The 25,570-nt window shown below is 39.2% G+C and overlaps 4 protein-coding genes and 1 long non-coding RNA gene across 14 annotated transcripts; 4 read left to right on the top strand and 1 right to left on the bottom strand.

The window, feature by feature from the left end:
• Positions 1-372: 372 nt before the first annotated feature.
• On the top strand, positions 373-5,805 carry LOC122538741 (coronin-1C-A). 7 transcript variants are annotated; one of them, XM_043673067.1, is made up of 7 exons: positions 642-790; positions 868-989; positions 2,311-2,519; positions 2,653-3,134; positions 4,204-4,582; positions 4,677-4,919; positions 4,992-5,805. In XM_043673067.1, the coding sequence occupies exons 3-7, from the start codon at positions 2,322-2,324 to the stop codon at positions 5,169-5,171; spliced, it is 1,482 nt and encodes a 493-aa protein (XP_043529002.1). In that variant the 5' UTR covers positions 642-790; positions 868-989; positions 2,311-2,321; the 3' UTR covers positions 5,172-5,805. The 7 variants fall into 7 exon arrangements, with proteins under 7 accessions (XP_043529005.1, XP_043529003.1, XP_043529002.1 ...); XM_043673066.1 differs by having other exon boundaries at positions 2,314-2,519; XM_043673070.1 differs by lacking the exons at positions 642-790; positions 868-989 and adding an exon at positions 373-456 and having other exon boundaries at positions 2,314-2,519.
• LOC122538746 (WAS/WASL-interacting protein family member 3-like) lies at positions 3,895-25,523 on the top strand. Of its 2 annotated transcripts, XM_043673078.1 has the most exons (6): positions 3,895-3,964; positions 19,196-19,201; positions 23,543-23,638; positions 23,709-23,998; positions 24,062-24,710; positions 25,224-25,523. In XM_043673078.1, the coding sequence occupies exons 1-6, from the start codon at positions 3,910-3,912 to the stop codon at positions 25,310-25,312; spliced, it is 1,185 nt and encodes a 394-aa protein (XP_043529013.1). In that variant the 5' UTR covers positions 3,895-3,909; the 3' UTR covers positions 25,313-25,523. The 2 variants fall into 2 exon arrangements, with proteins under 2 accessions (XP_043529013.1, XP_043529015.1); XM_043673080.1 differs by lacking the exons at positions 3,895-3,964; positions 19,196-19,201 and adding an exon at positions 23,041-23,173 and having other exon boundaries at positions 23,449-23,638.
• LOC122538738 (glycerol-3-phosphate dehydrogenase, mitochondrial) lies at positions 6,070-14,318 on the top strand. Of its 2 annotated transcripts, none has more exons than XM_043673058.1 (12): positions 6,070-6,230; positions 8,532-8,663; positions 9,854-10,010; positions 10,087-10,309; positions 10,400-10,563; positions 10,651-10,763; positions 10,847-11,040; positions 11,120-11,508; positions 11,586-11,836; positions 11,922-12,269; positions 12,363-12,461; positions 13,126-14,318. In XM_043673058.1, the coding sequence occupies exons 2-12, from the start codon at positions 8,574-8,576 to the stop codon at positions 13,258-13,260; spliced, it is 2,163 nt and encodes a 720-aa protein (XP_043528993.1). In that variant the 5' UTR covers positions 6,070-6,230; positions 8,532-8,573; the 3' UTR covers positions 13,261-14,318. The 2 variants fall into 2 exon arrangements, with proteins under 2 accessions (XP_043528993.1, XP_043528992.1); XM_043673057.1 differs by lacking the exon at positions 12,363-12,461 and adding an exon at positions 12,514-12,615.
• LOC122538748 lies at positions 13,651-15,187 on the bottom strand. 2 transcript variants are annotated; one of them, XR_006308920.1, is made up of 3 exons: positions 15,076-15,090; positions 14,802-15,004; positions 13,651-14,521 (listed from the first exon to the last, which is right to left on the bottom strand). It is a non-coding gene; the product is annotated as an uncharacterized LOC122538748 (long non-coding RNA). The 2 variants fall into 2 exon arrangements; XR_006308919.1 differs by having other exon boundaries at positions 14,802-15,187.
• Positions 15,366-23,566, top strand: LOC122538737 (transcription factor Sp4-like). Its single transcript, XM_043673055.1, has 13 exons — positions 15,366-15,757; positions 15,988-16,251; positions 16,759-16,941; positions 17,020-17,319; positions 17,395-17,800; positions 17,876-18,060; positions 18,139-18,228; positions 18,300-18,590; positions 20,470-20,707; positions 20,792-21,269; positions 21,343-21,637; positions 21,772-23,175; positions 23,318-23,566. Exons 3-12 carry the CDS (start codon positions 16,906-16,908, stop codon positions 21,934-21,936), a joined length of 2,484 nt encoding a protein of 827 aa, XP_043528990.1. The 5' UTR covers positions 15,366-15,757; positions 15,988-16,251; positions 16,759-16,905; the 3' UTR covers positions 21,937-23,175; positions 23,318-23,566.
• Positions 25,524-25,570: the final 47 nt, after the last annotated feature.

Here is a 25,570-nt window from a genome sequence, read left to right on the forward strand (position 1 = left end):
GAATTAAAATATCGGTTGTCGACTGTCTGTTGTCTTTCGATCGAAGTTTCAAACGACGGTAAGGTCAACGATCGAATAAAAGTTTAACAGTTAATCGCGATCGATGAGTTAACAAAGTTAATCTCAACTACGATTATCGACATTTGAGATTGATTGGACTAAATCGTTTCAATCACAAGCAAGATAAGATATTTTAAATCTCTTAATTCCTAGTACTTTCATTAAAGCAAAAATCTAGATCAACTCTAATTAAATCTAAACTGATACTCTAAGGTCGACGATCAACCGTAGAGACGGCCCGGGGAAAATTTAAACGTTGCGCGCCGAGACGCGCCATGTTGCGCTTAGATGCGCGCGCAGCCGTCATCCTCATTAGCGCGTGAGATTTGGGGAGGGGTGGGGAGAGTTCTTTTCCAAAAGCGTGCATCGGCTGTCATCGGAAAAAAATTTCTCTCGGTGAGAATCGCTTTCTACGCGTTCTCTGCGCTGTTCTGAGAAGGAAAGAAAGGGGAAAGAGAAACGAAAAAAAAGAGAGAGAGAGAGAAAGAGCTCCCTCGAGCGAACCGACAAGTTCGCCGCGTGTTCGCGAATCGATCGGCCGTTCTTCACCGCCTCGTGCGCGTACGTAACCCGATTTTTACTTGTACATTTACGTGTACACAAGTGCCGCGGAACAGCGAGAGACTATCGAAGCTGAAACGTAGAGACGTAGTCGTGGGGAACGGGATCTCGTAGAGTGTAACGCGCGCTACGTGACCGATAATGTGACGGAAGAGGTAGAGTTCCGGGGGTAGGTATTCGCAGGAGCAGGGTGCGCACTTCCAAATAAGGTGCTCTCAAATGATCCAGCCGTTTCGTGTTCAATAGCGCTGCCGCGTGGTCGTTCGTCGAATTACGGCGCAACGTCGCTGCCGGTCGGCGGGAACGTTGAAGTTCCCCGCGAGCGTTGATCACGAAGGCCAGGAAGAAAAAGTCATCCGTCGAACGCGGTAACTGCATTCTTATCTGTAAAAACGCGCGATAGTGTAACAGCATTAATCGCCGTATTGTCGTAGTTGCGTCGTTGAGTATCGTTGCAGCGCGTGTGTGCATGCGCCGTCTACAAACACGTGGTAGATTAGATACAGTCAGCGCGAGAGGATAGCAGTCGGCGTCAATCCGTTGACGATCACGGAACGATTGTATTTCGCGACGTCGAGGGGAGTATCCTGAGAGTTGTTTCGGCTCCTCCAATCAATTCGTCGAGAGACGATCGATCTTCGATTCAGTCTTCGTTCTCGATCGATGAGATTCTCGCTCGTTTCATCGAACGTGCCCGGGGTGAGGTAAAGGGGAACGCGACACGCTCTATCAGGGAATGATAGATGCTCTTTCTTGAATCGTCGAAGGTAAAATCAGTGAGACAACTGGGAGATTCCACTCCGCTTAATTAATTGCATGCTGTTCTCGTTGAGCGCGAAGAAGCTGGTCCGATTTCTAACGTATTGATTCTCGTTTCAACGAAGGATGTTCGATCGATGCACTAACCGGGGGAGAGCGCGAGCGACCTAAATTTCGTTCTCCAGCAGCAGTGGAAGTTTTCGATGATTTCACCCGTTCGGATTGCCTCCGCACAACGGTTGGCGCGACGTCAAAAAACCGACGACGCTCGCGAATAATCCGAAAATAATCGAAATAACAGATCGTTCAGTCGGCGGTCTGGCGCCTTTTAACGGCACCGGACGCGTATAGTATAAGTAATGTAAATTCAGGAATGCTCGGTGACGATCAGCTCGGTGAATCATCCGTCGCGCAAAAGTAGCGGTCAGAGTTTATTTTCGGGTGGATCGGATCTATTTTTTCGCCTCGATCGATTATGATCTATCTCGCAAGCATCTTCGATATATTTTCATGATAATTGGTAGCCCTGGAGGTTTGGATCTACCTCAGTCGTGACTAGGGAGAGTTAGGCAGTTGGGGGAGGAGGGGGGAAGGTGGAGGGGTTGGATGGTGGAAGAGCAGAGGAACATCAAACTTATAAACAGCAAAATAGCCAGGATTCGAAAAATATTCTTATTTGAGTCGCGCTCGTTTCGACACGTCGAGGGTGGGGAATCTATTTATAAAACGGGGATGGTCCACACGACGCCCACGTTGTCGTTGGACACGTAACAATAATTTATTAAAATAATTGCAATAATCCGGCACACGACCCAAAAAAGTGCCCATCCTCATCCTTTAGGTTAACCGTCGTTTTCTTTGTTTCTTTCTTTTTTCTTTTTTTTTCATTTTTTCCTTTCTTTTCTTTGACTTTTTGCTTGTCACTGAAAGTAGGTGCAGACATGTCTTTTCGTGTGGTGCGCAGCAGCAAGTTCCGCCACGTGTACGGGACGGCTTTGAAACGTGAACAATGTTATGACAATATAAGGGTGTCGAAGTCCTCATGGGACTCGACCTTCTGCGCCGTGAACCCAAAATTTCTCGCCATCATCGTGGAATCCGCAGGCGGTGGTGCCTTCATAGTTTTACCGCACAACAAAGTAAGTTCCATTCTTTGATTACATTAGATTCCAAATTCTTCTTTTTTCTTTTTAAGCATTGTACTAATGTGTCATTTGTTATATCCTTGGACCACTTGACAAGTAGTTCTCATAGTCATTTACATTGTTTTAGGTAGGTCGAATACCAGCAGATTATCCATTGGTTGGTGGACACAAAGGTCCTGTGTTAGACATTGCTTGGTGTCCTCACAATGATAATGTCATAGCATCAGGTTCTGAAGATTGCGTAGTCAAAGTGTGGCAAATACCTGATGGTGGTATTTCTAGGACATTAACGGAATCTGTGGTAGATCTCCAGCAGCATCAGCGCAGGGTCGGCCTTGTATTATGGCATCCGTCAGCACTAAATGTATTGCTCACAGCTGGGTCTGACAATCTTGTATTGATTTGGAACGTAGGCACGGGAGAAGCCATAGTACGAATAGATTGCCATCCAGACATGATTTATTCTGCATGCTGGAACTGGGATGGATCCAGAGTAGTTACCACTTGTAAGGATAAAAAGATCCGAATTCTGGATCCAAGAACTGGAGAGATATTGGAAGAGGCTATTGCACATGAAGGTAGTAAGGCAACCCGTGCAATCTTCCTCAGGTATGTAAATTTCTTTTCAGTGGGTATTCGTAATGGATAAAGCCTTTTAATTCTTAATTATACATGTACTTAATCACAAATATTTCTAAAACCATATATTTGCATATAAATACTGATAAGTTTCGAATAAATGTTATCTGCAAATTTCAAGTAAATGCGTATTTAGGAATAGCAAATACCTTTGATTATGCAAAACACTATCATCATATCTTTCACATTAGATAATCATCAAACAGTATACATCCGCCTTTTTACACAATAAATGTACCTAGAATAAATGTGATATTTATCTTAAAACAACTATTTTTTTGTGGCAGACATATATTTTAATGACATGTGATTGATACTTCTATTTGCTCATTAAGAATACATTTATTTTTTATTATCACATGGTCTTTCCAATTTGTGTAGTGCGAGATTTGGTATTTTTTAATGGAAAACTTGAAGATTGAAAATTCAACTCGTCAGGAGGATGCCAGCTTAATAAATGCAAATATCAAGTTGTCCACTGTGTAGTATCTGCATAAAAGTTTCAGTAAGTAAAGTATATTATTTTAAAATATAACATTTTATCCATGTCGATAAATAAGTTCAGAATACAGTGAAATAACTACACTAATATTTAAAACGTTATTAATTGCATTTTTGAATGCTGATATCTGTTTCGAGAAATGGACAAATCGATTCAGGTACATATATCTTACAAAATTCAGTGATCAGCTGGTGCACTGATCTCCATTTCAAATATAACTTATAATGATGTATTGTGCAAACAATGCTATTCCTTAATGATCACTTTATTTGTTTTATTTGTTTTATTTCACACGTGTGTATTTGATACGAAAGATAGTTTTCAAATGTTGTAACAAGGTGGATGTTATTCAGTTTTGATGATTAACTTGAATGAGACAATTCAAAAAACAGTAGATTATTAAATTATGTAAGAGTAATATTCAAACATATATCTTATTAAATTATATACATATTTTTATAGGGTTTTTATATTTGTACGTATGAACATATGTTAAAATTTTGTATCCACAAAGATGTGTGTTTAATATGTTTTCAGGGGAGGCTTGATCTTTACCACAGGTTTCAGTAAAATGTCTGAGAGGCAGTATTCCCTGCGCGCTCCAGATATGTTAGGTGAACCCATAGTTATGGTCGAATTGGATACAAGTAACGGTGTTATGTTTCCCTTGTACGATCCTGACACAAATTTAGTGTATTTATGCGGGAAAGGCGATTCTGTAATTCGATATTTCGAAATTACCCCTGAACCTCCCTTTGTTCATTACATCAATACGTTTCAAACTCCTGATCCTCAACGAGGTATAGGAATGATGCCAAAACGAGGCTGTGATGTTAATAGCTGTGAAATAACTAGATTTTACCGGCTCAACAACTCGGGCTTTTGCCAGGTTATCTCTATGACTGTACCGAGAAAGGTATAATTTATACATTATACATATACGTTCAATATTGAATAATTCAGCCTATTTTTGTTTTCTAATCGTTTTAATATCATTTGTTCGTTTTCAGTCAGAATTATTTCAAGAAGATTTGTATCCTGATACTCCAGGTGACACTGCTGCAATATCTGCCGAAGAGTGGGAGAACGGAACCGATGCAGATCCCATATTAATCTCTTTGAGAGATGGTTATCAACCCTCGGTGGCAAAGAACGAATTGAAAGTACATAAGAAGTCAAACATATTGAGCAAAGGAGCAAAAGTTGCTTCCTCGAATTCTGCACAGAATGCACAAGCATCAGCAGGCATTACTGTACGTCACTCGTTATTTGGTTTAAATTTGCTTTTTGGCAATATTTGTTGACAATAGGTATTTGCTTCACAGGAGGAACTTTTGAAGGAATTTACGGAAGAAATACGAAAACTGAAAGCGGTGATCGTGAAACACGAGGGTAGGATACGGGTGCTCGAGTCTGCCGTTGCTCTTCAAATGAAAGAAGACGAAAGAAAGGAAAAGTCATCTTCACCGACTGACAGAGAGATGCTTGCATCCGACGAGGTGTAGTTTTTAGCTCATATTTCAGGCTCAAGAAAACGATACGAAAGGGAGGAAAACATAATTAATTGTGTAATAAAAAATGATCGTATATTTTGATATAACAATTTGTGTAAATAGTAGATCTTAGCTACGTTGTGTGTCTTGATCTTTTTTTTTTTTTTGTTTTTTTTTTGCAATGACTTTTGCTATTTATTGTACATCCGTTCATCATACATCTTCTGCATTTGTACTATGTTTACATCTCTTATTTTGTTAGATCATAGTCAACATGTGAAACCACCTGTTACTAGCATTAAGATTTCAGATTGTTATTGTCTAATATACTTTCGTGTATATTCAACTCCTACAATCGTTCAAGAAAAAAAAAACGACTGTCTCTTTTTTATGGAGATTGGAAATGATTTCGCTGTAAAATAACAAAATATTGTCTTACTTCCGGTATTACGAGTAATATACAATTCATATGTAAGTTACAAGATAACTGAGAAGAAAAGAATCACTATTTTATGAACTTTTGCAAAATAACAAGTAATAAGATATCGAGTATTTTTGACTAATCCGTTTTTTGACATTGTGAAAGGAGATCGTTAATTTTGTACAAAAATAACGTAAATATAAAACAATATTGTAACTGATTGAAGAGAATCCTTTATATTCTTAAATAGAACAGACCCATTATTCTAATATATTTATATATTAATGTGTAATATATTTTATAATATACGTGTATAATATATTTTTTTTAGGATTTAATCTCTTTATCCGTACAGAAAACAAACAAAAAAAGTAAATGATTTACTGATTTACGTTTATCGAGCGCGCCATTGTGGTAGATATATAGAAAAACGCACGAGAGATGTCGCTGAGCTCGATGTCGGCTTGCATATTTATTAAGTGCGGCCTGATCGTTTACCATGGTTCATTCGCTCGTGCGAGTCAGTGAAATGTGCGCCGGCATCCACTTCGAATATGTGCGTCGTTAATTTTTAGTTTCGGGTATCACACTCACCACCACTGTGCGCGAGTGTCCTCAACACTCCCGTGCTGCTATCAATTCGTTTCACAGTGAGTAGCATTGTCGTTAACAAATGTCAATTATTGTTATTGCGGCAAATCATTATCATACGTACGTCATTTGTTTCCTATCAAATTATACGATAATTTCCTCGATGATGAAAAATAAGGTGGTGTCAACTGTGAGTTTCTCCATGGAGAACCCAACTCGTATAACCTAACTTTCGCATTCGTTGAAACTCGAAAGGGGATGGCGGTGCATTAAGGGCGGTCAATTTATTCGAGCATCGATTGTTTACGAAATTTCGTTTATTCGTCTATGTTACGATGATCAAATATCATCAGTGAACATTTTTTTACCATTTTTCACTCATAATGTTGTGATATATATTCGCATTGTATAATGAGCTCGGTCACAATACACACGACATTCCGAGCTATTTGGCATGAGGTTCGGATGCTATTTTAAAACCTTGTTTTGCGACATCGTTCCTGTGCCTTTGCGTGATGACAATGTGCACGTATTTGAAGGTATTTCGTAAAAATTGTGCGAGAGTTGACGAGATTTCATGTACCTCGAGAAAGACTATCCCTTTCGGATTCGACTAGTCTTTCTTCACAGTTGCAACCAGATCTGATCAGTTTTCGAATTTTTGTGAAATTATTTCATCCACGTTATACACATGTTACACGTTATATATTCACGAAAACAAAAAGAAAGAAAGAAAAGCGATCGGTAAAGACGCGAAAATATTAGAATTTTGCTGATTAACACAAGCCATGGCTTACGTAATTCCACGTGTTTTAGGGGACTATCAAGGTCTCGTAGTATCGAATAGCATAATACGAATTATTTTTTGATATTTTATTCAAAAAGCAAGTGACCTCTTGATTATACACGCGTTGCATATTACATGTTCTTCAAGTTTTCATTTTTATTCGAATTAAAATAATTCTCGATTAACTATGAACATCTTATGAAAAGAAATAATGCGTGCACTTTGCTACATACGATATCTCGATTGAGTATATCTAGTTACTTTTATTGGTTATATTAAGATAGTTATTTTTAACAAATATAAAAATATCGTTAATTTACACGAGGAAAAATGACTCACCTGTCGATAAAATAGAAAATGCATTAGTTGCGTCCATGTTTTTTTTATTTAAGCTCGAAGCATATTACTGTATCTTTGATAAATGACATTCTTTATTCAACGCGATAATTTGTCGTGCTGTCATGATTTGACTTGACTTGCTAAAAAATCGATTAATCTAGTTACTCTATGTTGTAACATGCTTAGCGAGAGATTCTCGGACGTTCTTATTTTCTAGTTTCGACGAAATCACTGACAAAACAGCCAGTGGTTTTCGTCAGTCTCTTGCGTGTTACATCAAGTTTTACGATTAACGCAACCATTATCAATCGAGCATACATTTTTCATAACTGATAATTCAAACAGACGCGACAAATTTATCAGCGCAGGGATTGTTCTCCGGTCATAATAAGAAGTTTCGAACCAGTTGAATAATTATAGCACAAACGGCAATCGTGTAATTCACTTCGCACACACGCGGATCCGATCGCTACGTTGTAAGCCCTCTTACATCATTGTATGTGTGAAAATTGTAAGCATAATGTTATTTCGCATGACACATCAGTATGTCACATGACACGAGACAGTGAAACGGTATGTCACGTTTAATTGAGATAAAAATATTCCGGGATGACTGCCAATGATCATTTTTGAAGCATCACTTTGAGAACTTAACGATTTTCGCGAGGAAGCCAATGAACCATCCCTGTACTTTCGTGGTTAATATCATTATACTTAATATCGTGGTTAATACCCAATATATGTTACATAAGAATTTCATAAGTTAATATGTACTTGAAAGATTACTGTACACGTGTTAGATTGTCTTGCCAACCAGGAAGATTAAATTTCGATACGCAGGTAGTTGACTCGATCTTCCTACGGACATTTCATCAATAACTTCTCTTTCGTTGCATCTTTTCTAAATGCATAGTTGTTCAACTCGTGGACGTTGCACCTGTTGATACATCACCGAATGACCTGAACGGTGATTCACTGATTTCTAGGTATCAGGGACACTGCGTGTGACCGATCGATCGGTGGATATCCGACATTCCATAGTCTATTTATCTTATCAGCTTATGTAAAAGCATTTTTCCCTAACCCAGCGAACGTTTATCATATAGATCAAACAGAAATTTTGCCGATCTAGCAACCAGCCATTTCCCCCTTCGTACTTTTCGTTAGTTCTTTCTCCATCTTTCGTAATCTCTAATTGCGGCACAACGATCAGTAATGAACCGTTTATTTCCAGATTTTTCCAGAAAGATTCGTTCCACCATAAGCGACAAGCAAGATGGCATCATCGCTGAAACTGCTAGTGGGGGGTGCAAGTGCCATTGGTGCTAGTGCCCTTACTTCTTATCTATTAATGTCCGATAGTACCGTAAGTATGATCCGTTCTCATATTGTTTATACAAAAATCCGTTTTCATGTCTGTAAAAACGTGGCGACACAATCGGATTGAAACCAGAAAACAAACCTCTTGGAAATTCTATAATACGTATCATGGCGAAAATATTTCACTACAGGATATGCAGTTCGTACATCTCTTCCGTGTTGCGATCTTATCCTTTGTTCGTTGCTTGTTTATTTCTTCATTAGAAAATCTCGATCGATTTGTGGAAATTTCCACTTGAAACGTCCACGTGTCGTGGGAATTATATACATTAGAAACGAAGCGTTGGACTCTTTTTTTTATATCGCAGCAAGAGTAATTTCTTCATTCTCGTAATTTCTTTTTTTTGCTTTTTGTAATCGAACATTGACCTCTGTTTATTATTCCAATTGTACTTCTTATTTTTCTTTCCACGACAATCTGTTTCGCACAGTGTTCAGCGAAACGCAATTAAACAGAAGTTTTAAAATACATTACCGCAATGAATGCTTCTACTGTTTATCACGGTCTTAAGCTTATAGCGCGACTATCTATAATCTATGCGGGCAGTCAAGGTTGTAGTGTTTCGTGATCTGTTAGTTGTCACGTGAGTACCAAAATTTCACTACTGCGAAGGTCTGTGCCAGCCCAGGACAAGCCATCAAGCTCGTCTATTTTGATACACGATCGTTCCTCGAAGCTATAGCTCATCTAAATATACCTTTTTTTTTTTTTTAGTGAATAAACAGCGTATCGTCAATTGACGAGGATAAAAATAAAAGATCGATGTAAAATTATTCATTTATTATGTAAAAGTATAGACACGAGACCGATGTCTATCGAAGTTGATCGTATTCAACAAATCGGATTGATACGAATCGTAGCAATTGATTTTATCATGAGGTGACTAAAGTTGATTATCCAACGCGGCAACTGGCATAGGGTCGTTTATTACGATAATTGCCCTGCGGTTCGATATGACAACAATTGAAGAATAGCCTTCAATCTGCACTAATAAATACGCGGGGAATGCTCTTTTATTTCGACTTACCCGCCCTGTTTTCAACTGTTTTATCGACCGACAACAGCGCCAATTCGTGTGTATTCAAAAAGCTCGCGCGAGGACACTATTCACGTGCAATGTATCACGCAAAACTGGTTATGATTCGTTTGATTTATTGTTCTTTTGTTCATTACAGGTGCACGCGGACGTACCGAAGCCACGACCACCTAAAAGACCCTTGCCAACCAGAGAGGAACAGGTGAAGACCTTAAAGAATAATGAGGAATACGATGTTCTCATTGTTGGTGGTGGTGCAACGGGTGCTGGGTGCGCGTTGGATGCTTGCACACGAGGTAATTTGTTAACTTGTTTTTCATTCTTTTTAACTCAATACTAGTCGATTAATTACACGCTACTCTTAAATTCCAGGCTTGAAAACAGCGTTGATCGAGGGAGATGACTTTGCCTCTGGTACATCTTCCAGAAGTACAAAACTCATCCATGGTGGAGTGCGTTACTTGCAGAAGGCTATAATGCAATTGGACGTAGAACAGTACAAAATGGTCAAGGAAGCTTTGCACGAACGAGCTTCTATGTTACACAGCGCACCTCACTTGGCTCATCCTTTGCCTATCATGTTGCCCGTTTATACGTGTGTTGCTTTCTCTTAATTATTTTTACTTATTTGATACGTAATCAACGACCAAAGTCGTTTTGTAACATCCACTTGCTTTTTCAACAGGTGGTGGCAAATTCCTTACTACTGGTTCGGTATAAAAATGTACGACCTTGTGGCTGGAAGTAAGACAGTAAAGTCGTCGTACTTTCTCAGCAAAAGCAATGCGTTGGAATTGTTCCCCATGTTGAAAGGGGACAAACTTACGGGAGCAATTGTCTACTATGATGGTATCTCCCATTGAGCTACCTCCCCTGAGCTATTCTTTGTCAACTCTTTTAAGCATATTGTAATTTCATGTTCCTTTGGTGTAACAGGTCAACAGGATGATGCCAGGATGAATTTGGCAGTCGCACTTACCGCCTCAAGACATGGCGCAACAGTCGTAAATCATGTTACGGTTGTTAATCTCTTGAAAGGTCTTGATAAGGTATTGGCATTGATATTGTCCGACTATTCACACGTGATAAGAAAGTGGAAAGATAGTAAATTGTTTATCTTTTCTTTGTAAAGGACGGCAATCGGGTCCTCACTGGTGCTCGCGTGAGAGATGAACTTACAGGTGAACAGTGGGATGTGAAAGCAAAGGCGATAATAAACGCAACGGGTCCATTCACCGATCATATCAGGAAGATGGATGACCAAGATGTTAAAGAAATCTGCTGTCCTTCTTCGGGTGTTCACATTGTTCTTCCAGGTTACTACAGGTGAATAATTACAGGTGGATTACAAGACGTGTTGGGAAGATTTACATTAATTATGTATAATTATAAATTTCGTTTACAGTCCTGATCAAATGGGTTTACTGGACCCAGCAACGAGCGATGGCCGAGTGATCTTCTTCCTACCCTGGCAGAAGCAAACGATCGCAGGAACGACTGATTTACCCTGTCAAGTAACGCATAATCCACGACCCACAGAAGATGAAATCATGTTCATTTTACGTGAAGTAAAGAACTACCTCAATCCGGACGTTGAAGTCCGTCGCGGAGACGTATTGTCTGCTTGGAGTGGAATCAGACCCCTCGTCTCCGATCCGAACAAACCAAACACTCAATCTCTAGCCAGAAATCATATCGTGCATGTCAGTCCCACAAAACTTATCACGATAGCTGGAGGAAAATGGACGACGTATAGGGCAATGGCCGAGGAAACCATCGACGCAGCTATCAAAGGTATGTTATACACATACACGATGCGTGTGTTAAAAATTTCATAAGTTTTATCTTTAATTTATATTTTATTCGTTAAGCTTGCGATTTAAAACCTGAAAGACCCTGTCAGACAAATGGTTTTCTCCTCGAGGGAGCTCATGGTTGGAGTCCGACAATGTACATCAGATTGGTACAAGATTTTGGCTTGGAGTGTGAGGTTGCGCAACATCTAGCCAAAAGTTATGGAGATCGTGCATTTGCAGTAGCAAAAATGGCTTCTCTCACTGGTAAAAGGTGGCCGATCATAGGTAAAAAGATTCATCCTGAATTTCCGTATATCGATGCCGAGGTAAGTACTATTGATTATCACTTTTGACTATTGATAATCTCTTTCATTTTTTCTCATTATAATAACTAGTCGCTGTTAATTTTAGATTCGATATGGAGTTCGTGAATACGCGAGAACGACGATTGACATGATTGCAAGAAGATTGAGATTAGCTTTCTTGAACGTCCAGGCAGCACAAGAAGCTCTTCCAGCTATCATCGACATCATGGCGGAGGAATTACACTGGACACCAGATGAAAAAAAAAGGCAGCATAAGTTGGCTTCTGAATTTCTCGCTAATGAAATGGGACAAATGGTTAACCGTGCATCCCGTGACAAAATTCCCATTAATCTCACGAAGGAGGAAATTCAATTGTACATTAAACGTTTCGGGATCATCGACAAAGACAACAAAGGCTACGTTTCCATTAACGATATCAGACGAGGACTTAAGGTTTGCGTCGAACACACAGTGTTGATTTTAAATTACTCGAGTCTGTTACTTTATCTTCCTTTATTTATTATACGTTTCATTGTCAATGTACAGGTACTTGGAATAAAACTGAATGAAGACGAGATGCACACTTTGCTCAATGAAATTGATCTCAATTACAATGGGCAAATGGAGCTACAAGATTATTTGCAGGTAAATCGTAGTGCAGACGTTTAATTGAAATGTCTTTGTTTACTATTCGCAGTTATTTGGTGACAAGGAAGTACCTGGTGAAGAGCTTCATGAAATACTGCGCGAAATCGACACTAATATGAACGGTCAGGTCGAGTTGGACGAATATCTTCAGGTCTGTGAAAGCTCGCACGCACGGATTTGTCATATAGTCTTGCTGCTGCTTTCAAATTTCTTTTTGTTGCATTATTTTTTTTGCATATATTTAAATATTCTTTTAACATTATTCGGAATCAGTTCAGCATCTAATAGAAAGAATAATCGCGAAAGAAACCTGTTGAATAACGACAGATTACCCGTAACATTTTTTTACGTTCTTTTATTTTTTCATAATTTAACGTAACTAGTTTTTTAATATTGTCTTTTTCGTTGCACGAATAGTTTAGACCTGATTACATACAGATTGATTATGATAACTAATCAAAATGTGTTTTGTCTTGATGTTATGATCATAATATTTCTATGAATATTTGAACCTCTCTGCTTCCTTTTCTTTTTCCTTGCAAAGTATTCTAGTATCATGCTGCTCTTGTACCAAACTATAAAACTGTGATCTTCAAGTTTATGAAACGTGGTATCCTCTTGTTTTTAATTTTTAAAACTAATTTGTTTCAATTTGACACAGATGATGTCTGCTATCAAATCTGGACACGTGGCATATTCGCGTTTCGCAAGGATGGCAGAGATGGAAGAGGCGCAACACGAAAAAGAAGTATTGAAGAAACAGATCAGCGTGGAGAGATCAGGCGGTGGACTGTAAAAAAGGTTCATGTTCTGTGCGGCATTGTACAATTTCCCGCAAATATTTCTAAACGCAATTCACATGTTCAAAACATAGCACTACGTAAATTCATTATGACAGAATCATTATTCACTCTGAATTTCAATTGTAGCCCACTCTAGTACAAATATTTTAGGATTTTTATAGACCTATTTGTCTTTTTTCGTACTTTATACAACGACTTTCTACCTTCGTTGCAATTAGCTTGCGAGCTCAAAACGAACGAGATGAAGTTAAGGAAAAGGAACATTTTATGCACGTAAATGTACATTAATTACGGCTACGTCAAGTCTTAACTAATTTAACGATCAACTTCGAAGAAAAAAGAGAATGACACGACCATAATAAGAATTTCAATTTTAATATGTAAATATTTTTGTGTACAGCGTTTTCAGTTTTCATTAAGCGACAGAACAAATATGTTCTAATCTGTATATAGGTCCTCAAGTGCACCAATGTGATCAAAAGATGTATTTATGACTGTTGTATACCAAGTCGGTACAATTTTCAGAGAACTATATACACGAATGTATCGAATAGTCTTGTGATTACTTATTGGTCACAAGCCAAATATCATAATCATGAAACATACATTTCATAATTACAAAGGATTGATGTCACAGAAAATTGAACTCTAGCTTAACAGTTTAAAGGATGCAATTTCATATAAAGAAATATACGATTTTATTGTAAGTTTGTTACTATACAATTGTAACAAAATCGTCAAATACTGTGAACAATTCCCCATCTAGATTTACATGTGATACAATTACACATGCCATTGGATTGTAAGCTTGATTTTATTTTTAGAATATTCTCGAAGATGAATTTATTTATAATTTACATTAATTGCTAATGTATATTAGAGAAGAGTCTATATATATATATAGGTTATTTGATTATTTAAATGTAACTACTTATTTAATTTATTGCGACTAACATCATGCAATCACGACATATGACCGATGTTAGAGATTAATTTATTTCATTTGTCATTAGTCATTACCATTGACTAATAAAAAGCCATATTGGATTTATCTTATGTGTCAATCCGTCTAGATAAGTTATCTTTTATATCGTCTTCTACGTTATCAGTCTCCTTTCATCCAAATCTCAATTAATCCTTACCAATATTTCCAGATATCTCTAAGTGATTCCTGTCACTATGAACAAAGTATCTATCCATCAACGAAATCAATAAATTAGCTGTAATGTTCAAAAGAATACAACCTCTCCTCCCCTCTCCCCCTCTAAAAAAAAGAAATTCGGTAAGTTGAATATATACCCCTGGATAACATTCACTGGTGTAGAATTACACGTGTATTTTCTATCAAATAAATTTTTAAACATATTTTTACATCTTTCTGCACGCGCATCATCAACCCCTTTCTACATCGAATCAAACTTGGTCGATATTTTCAGACGTAACTGAAAAATTGCTGTTGCCATGCACACCGGGATATGCCCACTTTTTAACAAAATCAATACGCCCAACGAGCCCCAAGAAAAAAAATATTAACCTCGTAGCCTTCGGATTGAAGTGGCCTTCGGCGTTAGATCGCGTGCAACCTACTCGATCGCTCCATACATGGTTAACTAAAGCAAGGGAGAGGCTCGCGTTCGCGGATCGTGAAACTTATTACCGATTATAAAAAGAAGGGCGGCGGCATTGCGAGGGAGTACTAACAGCTCCTCCCTCGTTCTCCTGGATGAACGTCGGCGTCTGGCAATCAGTTAACGTTTCCAACAGCGAGAGAAAGAGAGAGAGAAAGAAAAGATATAACAACGATATACCGATGTTCGCGACCCTGCACAAGCGTGGCCCTGACCGGGGGGGCACTGGTAAAAAGAGGGGAAGGAAGGCCAGAGAAAGTAGGAGGTGTGCATCGTTTATCCCTCTTCGACGGGGTGGGCGTCCGACGGTTCCTGCGTACGCCCCTGTCTAACGAACCTCCGCGCGGTGCCAGCTATCGCGAATAACCAACGACCAATCAGAGCCCTGATCCGATCATTCGGCGGACGGCGACGTTGCCACCTTGTGTACCGCCCCACGGCGAAAGTAGTCCTCTCATAGCGGTATTCGCAGCTCTGTTTTCGCGAGGGACGGCCGACGAACACGTTGCGAGTCTACGTGCACATGTGAAATCACGTTGAAATCGGATCGCGTGCCACGGTGACAGGAAGCCAGCGTACGAGACGTCTTTTCGAGACGAAAATCCTTAACCTCAAAGAATTTTTTCCCCCCTCGTCTGTTACGATCGTGAAAGGAGGGAATATCGGCTTGTCCTATTTGTGTACTTTTGGCGGCAACTTCGAACGTGGCGTCAATTTCCCTGGCGTTACCAAGGGAATTGACTACGGTGCTACAAGTGACGAATAGCAGACTCGTAGTCGAGTCCCGTATTTCGACGTGCATTTGCGCTTTGTTTCTGGGAAGAGAACGATTGCAAGGGAACAACGAACAAGACCAAAAAAGGTATATCGACCAAAGAAAGAGAGTGTAGATCGTCGACCGCCGATCACTTTGTGAACAATGCGCGCGCGCGCGTACCATGCACACTCGACGTATGCATGCCCGTGACACACGTAAACGCATTTCTGAAACAATGAACTGTAATATCTGTTTCTTTGTTTCTCTCTGCATCAGCGACCCAACCACTTTATTTTTCCTTTTTCGTAACGTACGACGTGCAATTTTTCTTTTAGACTTTAGTTTCGTTGCCCGTAGTGTTCTATGATGGCCGTTCTCTTGGGCATAGCCACAGGGTCGGACGGATGAAAGAGGAAGCGTGAGCAAGCGCGAGAGGTTCATCGTCGCGGTCCTCAGGGGGACGAAAAATCGGGTGGCGGGAGAGTGCAGAGTGCGGACGTTTCTACGGAGGAGCCACGTGCTGTTCGCGAGTTAGGTGGAGTCCCATGTGCAAAGTGGGTGGAGGCTGCATCGCGAGGCTGCCTTCCCCGTTATCGCAGGTACGCGAATGTGTTGGTGAGGCGGACAGTCGACAAGCGACCGAGTGGGCGGGTGTGACGACACACGGTGCGCCTCTATGTCGGCGGTTATGCGCGTCCTTGCCACGGTGGGCAATATTTCGAGCCGCGGCGGGTGGGGCGGCAGGAACAGGGGCGTAGAGAGGCGGTCCTCAATTGGGTTCTCGAGGAGAAGGCTCTCTGGCCTTCTTTGTCTTCGGAGAGAGCGGTCTTCGCACGTGTCGATATCGTTTGAGTAGTCATTCATGTTTCTTGCTCATGTTCGACGATCGGACGATCGATTCGTTCTCGTTCGATCGCCGAATACTCTGAATCCTACGCGCGGGGCCGCATTGACACGAGATAAAGGAAAAAGAACAACGGGGCCAGATGCGGTGTTCGAGTAGCCGGGTAGTTACGGTTGTAGCTAAGTCGGTGGAGATTCGTATTTTGTACAATCTTGAATAAAACTTGAATAAAACGAGTCTGATCAGCAAATGAACTTTCTAGATCAGCTCTCCAAGTGAGTGTTTTCACGTACCGCAGGCCGAGTGGTCTGTCCTGTTTGGCATAGCGAAGGATGGATTCCTAGCATAAGGGTAACTTACGTAAATTCAGCGTTGTTTACGTTAAGAATATATTGAATTTATATTCATCATGAAACGAAGCGTTGATGGGAGAAGCATCAGTCAGGTGAGACGATTGAAAAAATTTGTTTTCATAACAGTATGGTGTAACGGAAATGATGAAATGGGTGTAATTTCTTCATAGGAGGAGATCGAAGATCATGATCTCCTGCAAACGCAGCAGCAGCAGGACGAAACTGAGCAGCAACAACAGCAAATGGAACAGCAAACTGCCCAACCGCAAATTCGTTTCTTAAGTGCGAATGTTTTGCAACAGTTGCAGCAGCAACAGGATGTTCAACAACAAGCACAGCAGCAACAACCACAAGTCATTACTTTGCAACAATTGCAAAATTTTGTGCCTTTACAGACTCAACAACCACAGCATGATCAACAGAGAGCACAAACTATTTCTGTGCAATCTTTGCCTCAACAATTTTTACAGGTGAGCATTGCGACCTTAGAAATAATAATAAATAGATTGATTCTTTCTTCTCTTAAGATCTATTAATTACTTTAGGGTGCTCAGTTGATCAGTACTCAAGCTCAAGCTACGCTTCAGCAGCAGCAACAACAGACTCAACAACAGCAGACACAGCAACAAGCACAACAACAGCAGCAATCACAACAGCAACTCAGTTACAGCGTTATACCACAGATGCAAACTGTTAATATCGATGGGCAAGAAGCACTTTTCATTCCATCCTCTGCTATGTCTGCCGCAGGGGGGCATCATCAAAGCCAGCCCACGATGCAATTTGCTACTGCTAATGGTCAACAAGTTCAACTTGCTAGTCAGCAAGTACAGTTGGCTAATGGTCAGACTATTATTACACCACAGCCAGTTAGTTTGATAAAAGCACCTAATGTCTTTCCCACTTCTATCATACAAAATATCACTGCACAAACTGTTCAGTTGCCAACAGGTACGTGTTCTATTATTATTTAATTGCTTTTGTGAAAATTAAAGAAAATTTCATTTAATATTTTTTATCATACAGGGCAAAGTGTACAAGTTAGACCGCTTCAGTTCCCTATGCAACATGTTCAACAAACTGTGCCTGTGCAAGTACCAGTTACTGCTAGTAATGGACAAACGGTTTATCAAACTGTCCATTTTCCAGTTCAAGCATTGTCCAGTGTTTTCAATGTGCCTGCTACGCAAATGATACCCCAGATCACGCAAGTATGTTGAAATATATGTATTGAAATTTTTGAGTGAGAAGAATTAGTACATATCGTTTAAATTAAAATTTTTTTGCAGCAAATTCCGCAAGTAGCTCAAATAATTACGCCAAATGGACAAATTCAACAGGTTCAAATTGCTAACTTACCACAGCTTCAAAGCTTGCAAGTAAATAAGAGAGATAATTTATTATTTCATAAAACAACATAATGATTTTATTAAAACAATTTTGATGTAAGAATCAGCAGGTAACGCAAGTAGCGCAGCAAGTTGCACAACAACAAGCACAGGTTGTGCAGCAACAAGCTCAACCACAGGTTGTACAGTCCGTGCAGCAGCAACAGCAACAACAGGCGGCACAGGCTCAAGTGCAACAGCAACAGCAACAGCAAGTGCAACAGGTTGTACAACAAGTCATACAACAGCAGCAGCAACAACAACAAGTTCAACAAGCCCAACAACAGTCATCTGCTCCATCGTCTACTGTAGCGACTTGGAGTACAACAGTAACAACTCCAAGCAACGTTCAGGTAAAAATCATCAAATATATATATATTCATAAGTCACATGTGTAATACCTCTATATAATGATTTCATGATGATGAATCACATTATGGTATTAATGAAATCTTAAAATATTTTATATAATACATAGATTCATAAAAAATATATTTAACTTTATATATTCATAAAGTAAATTATTTTTTCTTCTTCTTCTTCTTCTTCTTCTATTTTTTTTTAACGTCGCATCGACAGCGGGGTCATTAGCGACGACGGTGCCATTAGATATATGTGTAGAAGTTTTTGAGATTTTTTAATACTTTTTGTTTGTCATTTTGAGAAGTTAGGTTTATGTTTGCTTGTTAGGTTGATTCCTTTATGGATTTGGATTATGCTTGGATTATGGCTCTTACGAATTTTCGATGTCAGATTCAGATGAGCAGCTAAGTAACGATTCAGGTGTCTCAGTCGGTTTGGTGAGCTTTTTGTGGAGTCGATGTATTCTGTTTTTTATGCTTCTTTCGTTTAGATGGGGGTATATTTCTTCAAGAGTTTTAACAAGAGTCGGAATGTTATCGGTGTAGTTCTTTGCGATTTCCAATGAGTGCACTGATCCAAAGGTGTTTTGGAAGAGGCTCTTGCTCTGGGAATAGTTTAGCTGGGAGGGTGAAGGATTTTTTTTATTTATTATTTCTTTTGCTAACATTTCCTCTAGTTTGACGGAATCGAAAACTGGAGATTGGGGAGGAACTGGTTTTAGTTTGGTTATTGTGATTCTTTTTTTTTGTGGATTGATTGGTGGAGACATGGAGACTATGTCGTTTAAGCTAACATAGTCCGGTTTGTCGTCAACTGATGATTGTGACAGTGATCTTTTGGAACTAAGAAGGATTTGTGATTGCTCTGTAGGTTCATTGATTGATTAGGATTGTCGATGTTTGTCTCGGTAGTGATGTGGATCTTCTTTACCGGCAGTTTGGAGGATTGAGTTGGTATGGGAATCGTTGTATTTGAATTTGGGATTGTCGTATCAGTTATGTTTGAATTTTGGGTTTGCGGGCAATTTTTCGCTAAGTGACTTTCTTGTTTACATCGGAAGCAAAGAAAGCTGTCAATGGAGGTGAAAATTCGGTAAGATGTATTTTCAAAAGTTATTAGGAATAGGATTTTTCCAATGTCGTCGGGGTCAACGTATGCCTGTCTTCTGAAGCTGAGAATGTGGGTGTATTCCGGGTCGGTCATTCCTGCTCTCAGGGTTGTTATTCTGGAGCATAGCTTGACGTTGTTTCTTTTGAAAATTTTTTCAAATTTTGAGTTGGGTATGACCGGGGCAACGTTTGATAGAATTACTCTTTGGGCCGGAGTTAACATTGGTCTTAGGTTTAGCGTATTGTTGTTGACCGTTATTGTTTTATGCAGATTTGTTAGGTGTAGCATAGTTTCTTTTTTGTCGAGATATGCGCAAATTTGATTGTTTGAGATTTTGGAGATGTACCTTATTGATTTGGGTCCGATTAGTTTCCCTATTGCAAGAGCATAGTCTTGGAGGCTTATGTCGTCTATTGCGTGAATGATGATAGCTTAGTAGGTTCTTTTGTAGGTGGTGCATCAAATTGTGCTGCGTGGGAGTATGTATGATTTGGTGGAGTTGTTTGTTTCCGTTTGGTTGGAAAATTGGGAACTGTACTCAGAGGTTCCCGCAGGTTGGTGTTGGTTAGTCGATGTATTCATTCCGGTATTCTTTTTTTGTGTTGAGGTACGAAATTAGCGTTTGTTTCCACTAACACTGACACTATAATAATTTGTATTGGAACTCGTAAGCGAGACTATATTGGACGTCCATACGAGTTGATCTGAGACTGAAATTATTATTTTTTTTTTTTAAATTTGTTATTAAATGTATTATAGGTACTGGGAATTGGTGCACTTGGGAGACCAATACAAGGAGGCAGTAACGTAATTACCACAAAAGATGGACAGAAAATCGATGTACAAACGTTATCAGCTTTAACAAGACCACCGGAGGCAGTCGAAGGTGATATAAAAGTAACCAGTATTGACGCTAGACAATTAGCTAGCGGCCAGGTTATACATATTCCTGCAGCTCAATCAACACAGCCTACAGTCCAGCCTATTACAATTGCAGGCACGTTGACCAATTTTACTTGTCATTTTTTCCATCTGCATTATCTGTATTAATCTTACAGTCATATTGATATGTATATTATAGGAACTCAAGCGCAACAGTTAACTCTTATTCCTGCATCCGCGTTAGCAAATCTAACTACCCAACAAGGTAACATGATGAGGGGCGTTGGTAGCGGGAGCATAATGCAACTTCAACCTGCCGGTGGAATGAACGCGACAAATGGATTTCTTCAGTCGATACCCGTGCAAAATATTCCAGGCCTGGGAAATGTGCAAGTCATACCAGCAAGTGCTCTTCAGCCGGCTACTGTTCAAACGCTACCAGCAACAGCAACCGCGCCGATTGTTGCCGCTCCAACCGTGCAATTAGACTCGAACGACTCGACCAAATGGCAAATCTTGCAGACTCTTCAGTCAAATAACACATTAACGACGCCTACGCCTACGTCGCACCAGCATCAAGTAACCACGGCCACATCAGCGAACATCGAAACGGACTCTAACAAACAACATCGTAGAAGGGTCGCTTGCACATGTCCCAATTGCGGAGATGGCGATAGGTAAGATTGCTAGTATTTGCTATTTATTCAAATTTGCAATAAGTTTTGTAAATTGAAATTTATACATGAATAGGAACAGAGACATGACTAGGAAACGGCAGCATGTTTGCCACATAGCAGGCTGTAATAAAGTATATGGGAAGACGAGCCATCTTCGGGCTCATTTGAGGTGGCACACTGGAGAACGACCGTTCGTTTGTAGTTGGATATTTTGTGGTAAGAAATTCACTAGGTCGGACGAACTTCAGAGGCATCGTAGAACCCACACCGGTGAGAAGAGATTCCAGTGTCCTGAGTGTACTAAAAAATTCATGCGATCGGACCATTTGACGAAACATATAAAAACACACACGAAGATTCGAAGTACGGTAAGAGGAATTGTAATCTAACTTTGAGTTGAGATTTATCCGGCTTAGAGAGTCGAATGAGAAAGATGAAAATATGGAAAGGCGAAACAAACGGGTTCATTTATCATTTTTTCATAGCTTCCTTTCTATTGTAGGAAGCAGCTACTTCGACGCAAGAAGGTTCTTCTGACAGTCAATCTTCCGCAGAAGAAAAAATTATTATCGCTCTACATAAAGACACAGAGCAGTCTGATATCGTTATTTCTGAGCAGATGGACGAGATAAAACCTGAACCAACGAATCATGTAGCGAAAGAATAAAAAAAAAAGAAAAAGAATCATGTTTCACTTGAAAGGTTTAGGAATAAACAAAGCTGTTGGTTGAAACGTTGGTTGTTACGATCAATGAAAGATTTAAAAGTAGCGTTACGTTGTTTATAACAATTTGCAAAAATTGTAATTATTTTCTGCGACAAAGCTAAAAGGAGGGGAAACTTTTTACAGGGATTATCATAATATAGTATATAATCTATTTTTGTATTGACAAACGAATCCTATGTAAATATGTATGATAACTGTATATTGTAAAAAAAAAAAAAAAGAAGAAAGATCTTTTGCACAAAATGAATTTTACACTTATAAAGAAACAAGTTTTTGATATTATCACTCTTAGAGATGTTCAGTCTTTCACCTTAATAATAGAACAATTTTTATAGTATATAGGGACGACGTGTTGCGTTTGATTAATCTTTTCAGGCGTATATTGGATAAAGTCGTATAGAGAATAAAAGCTAGAAGGTAAGATGTTTCATTGCTTTTATTTATTTGTACAGTGGCGGGAGTTTCTTTTAGGAAAGAAACCTTATTCCATCACCTGTATCTGTACTTTATCATTATTGCATTTTTGTAAGTTATATATATATATATCAATTTTTTTCTTTTTCGTCGTAACGCGCAGTATTACTTTATACGCAACATAGTAACATAGTAAATATTACTTTTGCATTCAATAAATTTCTCTGTGAGAACCGTTTGTCAGTTTTTTGATACATCAAAAGAAATATACGTTTTTATTATTGAAGATAATAATTCAATTGCACAAACAAATGGAATTATGATTGGAATGTTTGAAAACGGGTGTGCGTTCTAATAGCGGAAGGCGAAGATGCAAGATTGGTTGTTCTTTTCGACAACCAATAATGACACGGCTACAAGAGAACGATACTGTTCTCATTTCGGTAGTATGACTTCGGTAGATGCCAGGTGTGGTACATTCAGGTGTATTCGACGTACGTATGTCTGATCGAGTATGACTCGTCAGTCCCATAAACAAACTGTCGACTTTTATCGGGATGTGTATTAATTTAGTCACCTGTACGTCCGACCACCCATATTTAATTTTCACGCGTAAAAAGACGTCAATGCGTCCGGCCGTTATTGGTCCTGGATAATTTTGGAATGTGGATACTGTTCGTTCACAGTGAATCAGAAACGGAAACAAAGTGCGGTAGTTTCAAAGACCGTCCCGCTCCGGGGGTAGGATCGTTTTATTAATTCCAGGTAAATTGTTTGCAGTTTCACCCTCTTCAGACTTGTAACAAACGTTCCTGTTAACGGTAAAAATTACCGACGGAAATATAGAATTTCGAGGCAAATATTGAAATTATTTCTGCACTAACCTAATGTCATATTTTCTATGTAGGAGGTCTAATCTTATCTCGTAGAATTTCAGCCATTGCACACTCTGCCGACGATATATGATTCAATTTAATGATGAGAGACGCGATTCAGATTTACTTGAATTGATACATTTCATTTTTGCAACAACTTCAACAGGAGGCAAGTATTTTTTATAAAACTTGAACAAGAATGCCAGCTCCACCTCCGCCTCCGCCTCCTGTCTTCAATGCATCTGGTCCTGGCGTAGCCGATCAGGACAGGAATCTGCTTCTACAGTCAATTAGAGCTGGAAAAACTTTAAAAAAAACTGTAACTGTAGATAAGAGTGCACCAGCAGTTAGTGGTACGTTGCAACATGTACTTCTTTTAAGCAAACAACAGTCAAGCCGTAGCAATTGCCATTGTTATTTCAGGTAGAGTTAGAGGTGAACCAGGAAATTCTTCTTTACACAGCAAAGAAAATAGTTCCAATGTAGCAAACAGTGGCGTCAATGCAAGTAATGGAGGACCTATAGGATTAGGTGGATTGTTTTCTACTGGTATGCCTAAATTAAAGCCCATAGGATCTCGGATGTCCTCAGGTGAAAAAAACAATAGTAATGTAAATAATACAAACTTTGGTCAATCGACTGCTCCTAGCATAAAAAGAGGTCCACCACCAGTTCCACCACCAGCCACTCAGAAGCCACAATTATTTGTTCAGGTAAAAATATTCGAAACGCTATATACACTATGGTACAAATTTTAAGATTTTTTAATATTTCAGAAGGCAAGCTCAATGCCAGGACAAAGTACTACAGATTCCGCCAGTTCCAACACGGAAGCACCTAAAGGATTTGGAAAGCCTACACTTGCACCTAAACCACCTTCCACGTCATCGTCTACATTGCACAAACCGTCACCACCTCCCAAGAAATTGAACTTAACCGGAGGAAGTGTATCAAGAGCACAAAGTATGCGATTGTCTAGATCACCTCCTGTTCTTGCTCCAACGCCACCTTCCCTTCATCAGTCTCAGGATTGCTTGAACGAGACTCAACCGAGGCCTACGAATCGAATTCTTAAGCCTCCGGTTGCGAAACCTCCTTCCCCACCTACTTCTAGATCGAATAGCACACCTAGTACGGCAACTAGGGTAGCACCACCCCCTCCTTCTAGAGTAACAGTTAGCGCCCCGTGTATACCACCTCCGCCTCCGCCTCTTCCACATCGTCCAGCTCCTACTCATCAAAGACTGGCTCCGCCGCCACCGCCACCGCCAACACCTCCTACAAGGAGTTCTTCCATGCGCAACGGACAGACAATGAGCATTCTAGACTTGGAAGTTCGATTCGCGGATATGTTTCATTCTATCGCAAATTTCCCGCCGCCGGAACAGTTTAAGGGGTTTACGAAAGTCTACAGCAGCAGAAATGGTAAGAACGACTCGCATACAAGTCAGTCGTATTTCTTTTCAAGTCATAGTATTAGACAGTACACTGCGGAGTTATTTATGTAAATTTGCATGCCTGGAAGCATCCATCAATCATTGTATAATTTATTACTGGCAGTGAGTCACCGTATTGAAAATGTAATACCGTAAATCAATTAGTTTGTTTCCTTTCCAATGAATAGAAAATTTATTTTTTTGCATGTGTATATTTATAAAGTGATATGAAATATGAGAAATAAACCACGTACTAACTTGATTAATCTATTTGTTTATTGTATATTATAATACATCAAGAAACTAGAAATAATTCACAGATTATAACTGCAACTAACACTAGGTGCTTGTTTAAACTGCACTAAATATGCTTGTTTGAGTTAATTGCTTGCATTATGTGACGTCTTCTAGATCTGACTATTTATTAAAATAGTTTGCGTGATTATTGAATTGTATCAAGATTCCTCAAAAGAAAAATAATGGAAGTATTTGAAAATTCCAGCTGCAAAACAACAAGCTCCTGCGCCACCCATGCAAATGTCTTCTATATCTAATACAATGGTACCATTAAACACATCATCTGGAGGTTAACTGTGACAATACAGTACTTCTTTGGCACATGAAACTAATTTGTTATATTTATTATGTTACGGTATTAGTTTTAATCATTTTCAAAACATTATCACAACGAAATGGAAAATTTAGTTGAACGAGAAAAAGAAAGCAAAAGTACTACAACTATTATGTATTTTGAAGTATTATGAATATTTTATGTTTATTAAAAATAAAATGTTGATTTTAATATTTTTAATTTCTATAATTCTGTATACTTTTCGTGTGATATTTTCA

The sequence above is a fragment of the Frieseomelitta varia genome, unplaced genomic scaffold (genome assembly GCF_011392965.1).
Source record: "Frieseomelitta varia isolate USP_RPSP 00005682 unplaced genomic scaffold, Fvar_1.2 scaffold_176, whole genome shotgun sequence".
NCBI classification, from domain to species: domain Eukaryota; kingdom Metazoa; phylum Arthropoda; class Insecta; order Hymenoptera; family Apidae; genus Frieseomelitta; species Frieseomelitta varia.

Excerpts from the sequence above, each read along its gene's own strand:
- LOC122538738 (XM_043673057.1), top strand. The coding sequence starts at position 8,574 with ATGGCATCATCGCTGAAACTGCTAGTGGGGGGTGCAAGTGCCATTGGT. Across the intron at positions 10,011-10,086 it reads GTTGGATGCTTGCACACGAG|GCTTGAAAACAGCGTTGATC; the intron begins GTAATTTGTTAA and ends CTTAAATTCCAG. Across the intron at positions 12,616-13,125 it reads AGTTGGACGAATATCTTCAG|ATGATGTCTGCTATCAAATC; the intron begins GTCTGTGAAAGC and ends AATTTGACACAG.
- LOC122538741 (XM_043673070.1), top strand. The coding sequence starts at position 2,322 with ATGTCTTTTCGTGTGGTGCGCAGCAGCAAGTTCCGCCACGTGTACGGG. Across the intron at positions 3,135-4,203 it reads ACCCGTGCAATCTTCCTCAG|GGGAGGCTTGATCTTTACCA; the intron begins GTATGTAAATTT and ends ATATGTTTTCAG. Across the intron at positions 4,920-4,991 it reads AAGCATCAGCAGGCATTACT|GAGGAACTTTTGAAGGAATT; the intron begins GTACGTCACTCG and ends TTTGCTTCACAG.
- LOC122538746 (XM_043673078.1), top strand. The coding sequence starts at position 3,910 with ATGCTATTCCTTAATGATCACTTTATTTGTTTTATTTGTTTTATTTCA. Across the intron at positions 23,639-23,708 it reads GAGTGCACCAGCAGTTAGTG|GTAGAGTTAGAGGTGAACCA; the intron begins GTACGTTGCAAC and ends TTGTTATTTCAG. Across the intron at positions 24,711-25,223 it reads AGTCTACAGCAGCAGAAATG|CTGCAAAACAACAAGCTCCT; the intron begins GTAAGAACGACT and ends TGAAAATTCCAG.
- LOC122538737 (XM_043673055.1), top strand. The coding sequence starts at position 16,906 with ATGAAACGAAGCGTTGATGGGAGAAGCATCAGTCAG. Across the intron at positions 18,591-20,469 it reads CAACTCCAAGCAACGTTCAG|GTACTGGGAATTGGTGCACT; the intron begins GTAAAAATCATC and ends AATGTATTATAG. Across the intron at positions 20,708-20,791 it reads CCAGCCTATTACAATTGCAG|GAACTCAAGCGCAACAGTTA; the intron begins GCACGTTGACCA and ends TGTATATTATAG.